Here is a 12,146-nt window from a genome sequence, read left to right as displayed (position 1 = left end):
CACTGACATAATGAGTGGAAAACAATCATTTACATTTTCACCGAGGCCTAATGTACACTTAAGAAAAGTGACTCCATGCAGCCCCTTCTTGCACCAAATGAAAAAAAAAAATGAAAAAAATCAAAACAATTTTAAAAAGGCAACCGTCTCATTTATGACAACAAGGCAGTGGAGAGAGTGATGGCGCGCAGGGCGCGGGCATCATGGGCACTGTTTGTCACATCATATCCCTGACAAGACAATTGTCATCCAAGGGGGGCAACTTAAGATGCCACGGGGGGGGGGGGGGGGGGGGGGGCTGTTGTTGTGACAAGCAGCTAAATTGCAGAAAGGGACACTCCTCGACTCAATGTCTTGCGTAATATATTGAGAACAGTTCAACAGTCCCAATATTTAAAAAAACTAATAGGTTTACTATATGTCATATAGACAAGCTGACATGAATATTGGATACAATAATAATAAAAAAATAATAATAATCTAACGCACAACAAAATCAATATCAGGTCGGTAACAAAAGAAAACAAAGGGGAAAAAAGTGCTTGACTGTGTGTTTACTGTCAAGGTGTTTTTCCAAATTCACCGCCCATGCAGATGTATGCAAACAAGCAACGTTCTCCGCAGACAGGATCTGAAATCGTGTTAATATGCTGTCCGGGATGGAAGAGGCCGCCATGGGAGCCTGCGATCAGCCAAATACCCAGAGACAGGTCCTGGGTGGCCCCGGGGCGGCTCTTGTGTGCTCGCCCCCTCCACCACCACGACCCACGACCCTCGGGTACCAAAGTGGGCCCACCAGCCCCACCGAGCTCGTTCGGACCAATCTCTTCATGTCATTGGGCTTCTCATGCAAGAAAACAAAGTTGCCAAGTCATCAAGGCATGGAGATTCAGTCAAAACAGTCCACCCCCAAATTATTTCAATGGCGATGGATTTGTTAGGTACGGTTCCAATTGTTATTATTATTATTATTATTATTATTATTATATTTTATTTGGTTTAAAGAAAAAGTATACTTGACTCGTTTATGCGGGCATTTCAAGTGTGCATTTATTATTTACTTTATGCAAAATAAGAGCAAATACAGAGCTGAAAGGATGCTGAAAATGAATCAAAGCGACTACGAGCATATAGATATGATGTTTAATTCTAAACACATGTAAACAATTTATGAAGTTCATTTCGCGACACAACCCCCCCAGAAAAAAAAAAAAAAAAAAAAAAAAAACGCTTTTCCTTACAGGCCATGAATGTAAAGCCTTATTAGTACAGTCGGGCTTATTTTCACAGTTGTACAATACAATCATGTGACATGTGCAAGACCTTCAAAAATAAAAAGTCGTCAATTATTTTTGGGGAGGGGCGGGGGGAAATATCAAGCATTAAAACATCAGTAAAGGGAAATCCATTCCTACTTTTTGTAATAATTGTAAATAATAGTCGAGCTTGAATGATTTGACTTTTGCATAGATGAATGAATTGATAATTCACTTTTATTTCATCGTGAACTGCTCTGCGTAATTCGGGGCGAGCAAGAAAGTGACAAGGCCTAAATAGTTCATCAATCAGGACGAGACATCGCAGCATCAATTCGTCGGAATTATGCACACAGAATGATTTCAATCAAAATTAGCGGGAGAGGGAAAGTTAAAAAGTTCGGGGAAGGAGAGCGCACGGAAGCGCGTCAAGGTTTGTCGTTGCAATGTTTAAAGAGAGCGGACGGCGTTCCCGAGAAGTTGGAGCACTTGTCGGCGCAGCCGGCCAGAGCCGAGCCCGAGAAGGGGTAGACGGCGGCGGCCTGGCCGAAGGGCGTCAGGGCGGCGGGGATGGGCGAAGTCAGGCTCTGTCCCTGGTTGAGGTAGGCCACCAGTCGCCGCATCTCCTCCAGAGCCTGAGCCTGCATGAGGATGTAGTTCTTGGCCAGGAGGAGAGTCGCTATTTTGGAGAGTTTTCGCACCGACGGGCTGTGGGCGTACGGGATGACGGCTCTCAGGCCGTCCAGCGCGTCGTTCAGGTCGTGCATCCTCCGCCTCTCCCGGGCGTTGATGCTGAGCCGCAGGGAGCGCTGCTCCTTGGACTTCTTGGCCAGGGGACCCCCGGGCTTGTCGTCCCCGAAGGGCGCGCCTCTTTTGCGGGACTCCAGCGAGTCGAAGCCGTCGTCGTCGTCGCTGGTGTGCTCCCCGCCACTCTCGTTGGACTTGGCCGTCTGCCCGGTGAGGAAGTCGGCGGCCGGCGTGAGCGGGAAGCGGCCGGGGGCTCCGGGGCCGTGGCCGGCGCCGAAGCCGAAGGCCGACTGACCGTAGCGCTGCGTCAGGTCGAGGAGCGCGTCGTTGCTGATGGACTTGAGCAGGTTCTCGTCGCTGGCGTTCATCTTAGCTCCCGAAAGAAAGAAAGAAAAGAAAAAAACGTCTACTTCCCGTTTCTTTCTGGGACTGGGAAGCCCTCTCCGTGCGTCTTGCACAAGGAGACTGCTGTGAGGACTGTGAACGCGTCTACATGTGCGCGCCGCTCCTCGATCGCTGCTGCGCGCACAGCTCGCCGCCGCCGCCGCCACCGCAAGCGAGCAACAACGACCGCAACCACAACAACAAGTTGGGATCCAACTTGTCCACAAGTGACGGTGGCGTACGTGCGCTCGCTTCCCCTCCCTCGCCTCTTGCCTCGCGCACGCAAATTAGTTAGTAGGCGCGCGACGCCCGCCGGGATTACTCGCTCGTCCAATCAGGGCGACTTTTTAATTAACTGCAGCGACTCTCCTCCAGTCTTTAGTCGCCGTGGAATCGTTGGAACGCAAAGTGATAGCGTAGTCCACTTCATTGTGCGCTTTATGACACACAACACGTGCAGTGGTGGGGCAGTAACCAAGTGCTAAGTTACTGTACTTAAATTGGTTTTACAGCTATCTGTACTTTACAGTAGCCTCTTGATTTTTCTTGAACTAAAACCGATCAATTTTATCTTTTGTCAAAGGTTGTTGCTTTTTTTCAACTTCCATGGATGACAACACACACACAAAGATAAATTGAGACAGCTCTTGATTGAATCGGTTGATTGTGATCTTGGAGAATTATACGTTTTTAAAAAAAACAGCGACCGCAGGAACCAACCAGGGAGAATTACTGACTATGATGCAACAGATTTGGAGAAGCAAGATATTCCCCATCCACGGCCTTATCTTTTGAATTTTTTTACGTTGTCTTGTGCCAGCCTAAAATAAATAAATATATAGATAAAATCAATAATAATAATAAGAAGAAGAAACACATGCAGCAAGTACTCTTACTCTTCAGTGCTATCACTAGGTACTGAATGGTGGCTTGGGTAAACATTGATTCCATTTTCTGACAGGAAAGGATTTCATAGCAAAGCTAAATTACCGTGTGCCATCATATATAATGGACAGTAAAAAAAAAAAAAAAAAGCATGTTTACTTTTGTACCTCAGTACATTTCAGTACTTTTTTACTTTTTGGGGGGTAAAGGAGTCGAATCATTGTAGTTTTATGAGAGAAAGTATCTGTATTTCAACTTAAGTGGTGTGCGCAAGTCCTGCCTTAAAACACGTGTACAGGACACCCGGTATTCGCGAATAGTGAATTTCCGCACATATAGCATTTTAAACCATTAAACAAATGTTTTTAAACATCACTGTACCCTTAAAAATATAGTGCAGTAACCAGCCTACAGCTAAGAACACACACACGATGTACAGTCTGATGATGATGATAATGATAAAGAATTACTGTCGTGCTTGCAGTCCGGTGTAAAACAATGAACATTTGACTTCGCACCAAAGCGCTGGAGTTACATCAATGGGGGTCGCTAGCTCTAAAACGCCTCGCGATTCGGTGTTTACTGACCCGAAACCGCTGGATCCACGCTGTGACAACATGAGCTAACAGTTGCAGAAAGATACAGCGATGCTCTACTGAGTTGTTTTAATTTTATTCCACTCGTTTGGATGCCGCGTTTAGTCTTAGTTCGCCGAATCAATCGTTAACCAAATCAACCGCCATCTTATCCATCCACTTCCGCTGACTGCCAAACACGTCTAACACCGCTTAGAATTGTGATTAGATGAACGACCTTCTGCCTTTCGCAGCGGACGCCAAGTTTGATGTTTTTGGGGGTGTTGGTGGCAGACAGTAACCATTCCTTGTCTTAATTAAAGAGATGCGACAATACAATAAATATCATTATTTACTGTAGGAAGTATTTTGCTACAAAACAAAAAGATAATTTTCTGACTTTTTTTGTGGGCCACATTACGGAAAATCACAAATAGGCAAGTTTTTTTTCTGCAAATAAAGGAGGATAGGTTCCAAAAAGCTGCTTTTAACCATCACAGTGGTGAACACCGCAAACACACACAGTTAGTGACACACAAGCAGGGGGCTACTTTAGGTGGCACTTCAGGGGAACGCTGCCTTGCTCAAGGACACCACAGCCTTGGGTGCGGTGGTCCATTGCCTTTACATCCTCTCCAGTTCTGTCTGTCCACACTTGCCAAATCTGATGTTTTTGTTTGTTTGTTGTTTTTTTGTTTTCTTCCCCCACATTCTTCTGCCTCAACAAATTCTATTAAGTGGGTATGGGAAATGAAGTCCATCCATCCATCCATTTTCTGAGCCGCTTCTCCTCACTAGGGTCGCGGGCGTGCTGGAGCCTATCCCAGCTATCATCGGGCAGGAGGCGGGGTACACCCTGAACTGGTTGCCAGCCAATCGCAGGGCACATACAAACAAACAACCATTCGCACTCACATTCACACCTACGGGCAATTTAGAGTCTCCAATTAATGCATGATTTTGGGATGTGGGAGGAAACCGGAGTGCCCGGAGAAAACCCACGCAGGCACGGGGAGAACATGCAAACTCCACACAGGCGGGACCGGGTCCTCAGAACTGTGAGGCTGACGCTCCAACCAGTCTTCCACCGTGCCGCCGGAAATGAAGTCAAGTACCGCGATAGCTAGACAATTCTATTCAATAGTGATGCAACTGTGGACTTTTGTCAGAAATATTGTGTTTTAGAAATCTGTCTCTCCACTAGAGCTTATTTGTTTGACTCCGAAAAATATTACAATATTTTTTCTTTCCACCTGGGCATATTTTAATTTCTGCATTTGAAACATCTGAATCAGTGTATGACACTCTGAATGTTGTCTTACTTGCTACCTCACCACCTCACTTCCAAAGAGCACGACATTACACTGACAATGTGGTACAGAGAGAAAGAAAAGAAAGAACATTCTTGTCTCAGGGCCTGCTCTTGGCAAAGTTTAGGATTTAGCGCCATCTATCAGTAAATATGACAAACTGCTAGTCTCTGTCTATTACAACAAACAAAATAGCTTGTTTGGGCTCACAGCGAAGTTAGTTTCTCCTGTCAATATCAGTAGCGACACATATAGACAAACAAACATTCACACTTAGGGACAGTTTAGGTTCTCAGTGACCAGTACGAGTCAATTTATTATTATTATTATTATTATTATTTTTTTTTTTTACTGGTACCTGATGTTTTTGAAACCAGGGAGCCTAGAGAGACCCTGCAGAAGAACAGGAAGAACATATGAATTCCAGGACAATTCTTTAAAAAAGAGGGAGAACAAAATCAAATGAAAAATGAATTGTTTCTTGTGCTGCTATTCAAATTATCTGACCATAGGAGGCATTTGCTGATCATTGTCTTGAATTATATGAAAATGACATATGAATATGCACTTTGACTCTTTTTCCCCTATTTTCTTTCAGGTTCCATTCAGACAGATGAGGGTCATTAGCATTTGACATCTTAGGTTTTGCAGTTTTTGTAAGTGTTTCCTTCCCTTGCTCATGGCTCACCAACTGACATTGGAGCAGCGTTGCAAAATTGCCACCTGGCACAAAGTTTTTATTTCCCCGAGTGCAGTTCTGTGCCAGTGTTAGAAGCTTTATGGCTGTCATGCTGCTCTGACGCGCAGTACAATTTCCACTATCCATGGCAAGTATCCTAAAACAGGTTCTGCTCTTGATAAAACGTGGCCGAAGGGCAGCGACTAGTACCACTGCTTGAATCTCAGTATCAACAACAGCTCCATTCAGCGGATGCTTCGGAGAGTGGTGAAGCTTTACCCGTACCGACTTCACCTTATTTAAAGGCTTCAAGATTAAGCTTAGTTTCAAGATTATGATGATCAGCAATCTTCACTTAAAGCCTGCCGTGAATGACCTCTGTCCTGAGAAATGTTCTTCTGGATGAATGGACACAAAATTCCCGCTGACACACTCCAACATCTTATAACATAAATAAAGTATTATTTTATCTGCAAGGGTGGAGCAAAAATCCACGCAGATACACCAAACCATATATGGCACTGCAGCACATAAACAAACCCACACTGTAATTGAACTTCCTTATTAGTGGTAAGCATGTCAAGTTTTTTTTCTTGGCCACTAGGCGGCAGAAAAGTATTTGGTGCCGGGTAAAATATGAAGTTGTCAGTGGATAACTCAGTACGGGTTAATCAGTTTTTCTGTGTGGAGTTTGCTTGTTCTCCCACTTGTGTTGATTCTCTCCAGGTATTCCACATTCCTCCCACATTCCAAAAACATGTGTTAGGTTCAATGAAAGATCAAATTGTCTGCACGTGTGAATGACAGATAGAGTTGTCGACATAATTGCATAAATCATAATTGCGGTTGACTTCTGCGCTGTGATCTACGGTTAGTTTCGATCTTGATTTGCATGACAGGTACATGTCAATAAATTAGAATTGATTTATTCTAATTTATTGAGCTGACATGCTCCAATAAAATATGCAACAGAAGCCTGCAGATTACTAGAGGTGTGACTTATTGCTCTCAAATTTGTAGTGGAACTGCGTGATGCTTCAGGCTGTGGATTTTCCAGCTATTAAAAACCATCTAGGGTCATCTGCTGTCTATTATGTATACAGTGGGTAAGGAAAGTATTCAGACCCCCTTAAATTTTTCGCTCTTTGTTATATTGCAGCCATTTGCTAAAATCATTTAAGTTAATTTTGTTTTCTCATTAATGACACACAGCACCCCATATTGACAGAAAAAAACGGAATTGTTAAAATTTTTGCACATTTATTCAAAAAGAAAACCTGAAATATCACACACCCATAAGTATTCAGACCCTTTGCTCAGTATTTAGTCAAAGCACCCTTTTGAGCTAATACAGCCATGAGTTTTTCTGGGAATGATGCAACAATTTTTTCACACCTGGATTTGGGGATCCTCTGCCATTCCTCCTTGCAAATCCTCTCCAGTTCTGTCAGGTTGATGGTGAAGGTTGGTGGGCAGCCATTTTCAGGTCTTTCCAGAGATGCTCAATTGGGTTTAAGTCAGGGCTCTGGCTGGGCCATTCAAGAACAGTCACGGAGTTGTTCTGAAGCCACTCCTTCGGTATTTTATCTGTGTGCTTAGGGTCATTGTCTTGTTTGAAGGTGAACCTTCAGCCCAGTCTGAGGTCCTGAGCACTCTGGAGAAGGTTTTCGTCCAGGATATCCCTGTACTTGGCCGCATTCATCTTTTCTTCGATTGCAACCAGTCTCCCTGTCCCTGCAGCTGAAAAACACCCCCACAGCATGATGCTGCCACCACCATGCTTCACTGTTGGGACTGTATTGGACAGGTGATGAACAGTGCCTGGTTTTTTCCACACATGCCACTTAGAATTAAGGCCAACAATTTCTATCTTGGTCTCAACAGACCAGCGAATCTCACCATCTTGAGGTCCTTCAGGTGTTTTTTTTTTTAGCAAACTCCATGCGGGCTTTCATGTGTGTTGCACTGAGCAGAGGCTTCAGTCGGGCCTCTCTGCCATAAAGCCGACTGGTGGAGGGCTGCAGTGATGGTTGACTTTCTAGAACTTTCTCCCATCTCCCGCCTGCATCTCTGGAGCTCAGCCACAGTGATCTTTGGGTTCTTCTTTACCTCTCTCACCAAAGCTCTTCTCCCCCGATTGTTCAGTTTGGCCAGACGGCCAACTCTAGGAAGGGTTCTGATCGTCCAAAACGTCTTCCATTTCAGGATTATGGAGGCCACTGTGCTCTTAGGAATGTAAAGTGCAGCAGAATTTTTTTGTAACCTTGGCCAGATCTGTGCCTTGCCACAATTCTGTCGCTGAGCTCTTCAGGCAGTTCCTTTGACCTCATCATTCACATTTGCTCTGACATGCACTCTGAGCTGTGAGGTCTTATATAGACAGGGGTGTGGCTTTCCTAATCAAGTCCAATCAGTATAATCAAACACAGCTGGACTCCAATGAAGGTGTAGAACCATCTAACAGATGATCAGAAGAAATGGACAGCATCCGAGTTCTATATATGAGAGTCACAGCAAAGGGTTTGAATACTTATGGCTGTGTGATATTTAAGTTTTTCTTTTATAATAAATCAGCAAAAATGTTAACAATTCCGTTTTTTTCTGTCAATATGGGGTGCTGTGTGTACATTAATGAGGAAAAAAAGAACTTCAATGATTTTAGCCAATGGCTGTAATATAACAAAGAGAGTAAAATTTAAGGGGGTCTGAATACTTTCTGTACCCACTGTATTAAATATATTCTAATTTATTTAGATGTACCTGTATTTCCTTGTGTCACTTTCAGAAGATGGGATACTGCACACGCTTCTGTCATATTTTGTATGATAAAAATGAAAAGAATGTGTCCTTTTTGCCAAATTTTGGGAAAAATTCAAAGCCAGATGGACTTAGCAACAGGGTTAGGTTAGGGTCAGGGTTTGTCTGAAAAGGGTTATTTGGACACTTTATTGAATGTGACAGCAGCAAAACTTCCCATTACCTATAATCTGCATACCGTTAACCAGTAGTTGAACTTCAAGTACGTGATGAATTTAGGGGGTTTACATGAATGAATTGGAGTCCAGCCCTTATGCAGCCGTATGATGCATTCTACAGAGTTTAAACAATGGTGCTATAAAGGTTAAAATACTATTGCCGGTGAGATGATTTGACTTTCTGGAGAGTCCCTCTGTCACATGATAAAAAACGAAGGCGCGGATTGGCCAAAGACGAGATCTGTGTATCGCCGATTGATTGCTATTCGTTACAGTTCCCAGATGTCTTTCACAGCTAATTTGAAATTGAATTTGTCAAACTCAATTTGAAATGAGGCGGCACGTTGGACGACTGGTTAGAGCGTCTGCCTCAGAGTTCTGAGGCCCGGGGTTCAATCCCCGGCCCCGCCTGTGTGGAGTTTGCATGTTCTCCCCGTGCTTGCGTGGGTTTTCTCCGAGCACTCCGGTTTCCTCCCACATCCCCAAAACATCCATGGTAGGTTAATTGACAACTCTAAATTGTCCGTAGGTGTGAATGTGAGTGCAAATGGTTGTTTGTTTGTATGTGCCTTGCGATTGGCTGGCAACCAGTTCAGGGTGTACCCCGCCTCCTGCCCAATGATCGCTGGGATAGGCTTCAGCGCGCCCGCGACCTTCGTGAGGAGAAGCGGCTCAGAAAATTGATAGATGGATGAATGAATTCGAAATGATCTAACTGAATGTGGAAATACATAATTTTCATTGCGGATAAAAAAATCTTACATTCACTTTCAAGTTCATTGGACTTCAGTTTCAAACTAATAAATTCAATTTCAAATTATACTATTGAGATTCAGTTTTTAAATGCAATGTTTCAAATTAAACAACACAAATTCAAATTCTGTTTTTCAAATTCAGTTTGCAAATGCAATAATGAAAACTATGAAAACTAGCCTTCTGGCTAATTCTGGCTTTTTTAACCATGTGTATTTCATGTTTTTTTATGAAATTGCATTGTCCCCTTTTAAATAAACTGATTAAAAAATATATTCAAGTATAGAAATTCAAATTCAAATATAAATGATTCAAATTCAGTTCCTGCTGGCGCATATTTCAGCCCATACCTTTCTTCCTGCCGGAGGCAGCATTAAAAGCTTCATAACATTCACAAAAGTGTCAACATACTAACTAAAAATACATGATGCTTTGAAAGCCTGCTCAATGCGACTCAGTGTCACCATGGCAACTGCAACCTCAGCTGTCACATGAGGGCTGCTTGCTGGCCAACATTTGAGCACATTGCTGTTGCTTGCAGTGCTAGCCCCAGTCCACCAGGTGGCAGAAGAGCCTTTTCTATTGCTTGCAATCTGGCGTCATGTTTGACTGGAACATTGTGTGCGCACATGTTGCAAGCATTGCTTTGCCGCATCCTGCAGTGTCGCCCTAGAACCGGTTTCTTTGCATTGGTATTATTCAGTATGAATAATCGCAGTTCTTGTTTTGAATGTGTTATGCAAGTTCCGCTTGTCGTGTATTTCGGTGTATCCCAAACTTTATTGTGCCAAGGCACATATTTTATATTTTGAAAAAAACAAAAAATGTACGGCACGCTACCAACAAAAAACAAACAAACAAACAAACTACTGTCAAACTAAACATAAAATAAAGCGAATTACACTTTGCGTATTTATGTAATATAACCACATAGCTTTGTTTAGATCCCTGCTAGTTAATGCTAACACATAATGGGGAAACGCCACAGACAGGCTAAGGAATAGTATCTAGGTGTTTGCCTTTTAAGCAACTAATATTTGACCATAAAAGGTGAAGCAACACATGTTGACAGATAATATAACCATACTCACAGGCATCTAATATTTATCAGTGTGAAGAACCACTAATATTGCTGCAACATTACCGAGGAGTTTTGACCATCTCTGTCTGTATGTCTGTACTATACTGCCCCCATGTGGCCAAGGCATGCACACCAGAAGATAGCAGCACAATGAACCAAAGCCCAAAACCTAACCCAGAGCCAAAAATGTGGCAATTTTTATTTTTTTTTTCTACAGTCTTCAATTATTTTTTTTTCAAGTACAATATTATAGAATGCAATGTTTACAATTAAAAAACAAACCACAAAATCCATCCCATAAATTTTGATAGGGAAACATTAATGCCACATTAGTGGGGATGCAAGTGTTTTGAGTTATGAGTGTTGTCACGGGATGAATTAAATTCATATCTAGGGCTGTCACTATTGAAATATATATATATAGAAAATATATAATATATGGAGAAAATAGAAACTATACACACACACACATATATATATATATATATATATATATTTTTTTTTTTTTTTACTAACATGCATTTTATTCTTATATATGAGGAATAGACTTCGAACCTTAAACTACATTTGTTGGTACTGAGGTTATGGTATAAATTTGGTGGGCAGAATTTGAGACAGCAAAATACTACATGCTAAACGGTTAGCAATTGCGATTAGCATTGGCGCGCGAGGAGGAAATTTCGCCTCAACCTGTTCGACTTAGCCAAGTTATTGGATTTCACCCCCCGCCCCAGCCCTACTCGTATCTCCTGGCACAACTGTATCCCAAAAAGCAGATACACAGGAAAATCATGTACATTCTGCCTTGTAGTGGGATAACATTTTTTGTTCTGCCTGTCATTATATGTCACTGGCATAGATAGTTGCACAAAGACACATTATTTAAAAAAAAATAATCTCAGGTCAATTGGGTGAAATAGGATCATTTCCTGCGTCACACCTGATGATCCCTCACAACACACGAAGGTGCTGCGCCACACTGGTTTGGGATCACTGGTGTCATTATCCTGTTTAGAATGTCTGATGTATCCTTAATTTTGTATTCATTTCCTCCCCCACTCTTGCTACAACACACACACACACACACACACACGCACACACCCATCAAAGTGCTCCTCTTGGGTAAAGATGGAGCAGGCTGCTTTGATCTCTGGCTCTGATTAGGGATTGGATTTACAGTGCAGCCCTACAGGGACCTGGCAGCCATGACTCCCCTGTGCTGGACTGGAATCCAGTCTCCTTCTTGCCGAATCAAAACCTCTGATTGATGGTGCTCTGCTCTTATCGTGGCAGTCTCACAAAAGACTAAAACAAACTTAATGTATGACCTTGGAGGAGCGGCCCAAAGTCTGTGAAACTCCACTTCTGTCAGAAATACTTCCGCAAATCTTTTCTTTCACAGCAGATTGAGGTTAGTACGCATTTAAACGAGCCACTTGGCAGTCGTCTGCAATGGTGCGCTCAGTGTTGGTGTTTGGTGGGAGGCTTGCTGACGACGCCT

The 12,146-nt window shown here is 42.9% G+C and overlaps 1 protein-coding gene across 1 annotated transcript; it reads right to left on the bottom strand.

Moving 5' to 3' along the window:
• Positions 1-1,232: 1,232 nt before the first annotated feature.
• On the bottom strand, positions 1,233-2,629 carry bhlhe23 (basic helix-loop-helix family, member e23). Its single transcript, XM_061670316.1, has one exon. The coding sequence runs from the start codon at positions 2,369-2,371 to the stop codon at positions 1,685-1,687; it is 687 nt and encodes a 228-aa protein (XP_061526300.1). The 5' UTR covers positions 2,372-2,629; the 3' UTR covers positions 1,233-1,684.
• Between the last annotated feature and the right edge of the window lie 9,517 nt (positions 2,630-12,146).

This window comes from Phycodurus eques, chromosome 1, assembly GCF_024500275.1.
Source record: "Phycodurus eques isolate BA_2022a chromosome 1, UOR_Pequ_1.1, whole genome shotgun sequence".
NCBI classification, from domain to species: Eukaryota; Metazoa; Chordata; class Actinopteri; order Syngnathiformes; family Syngnathidae; genus Phycodurus; species Phycodurus eques.
Note: the sequence above shows the minus strand (reverse complement) of the source record. Positions and strands in the feature narration are given on the sequence as shown.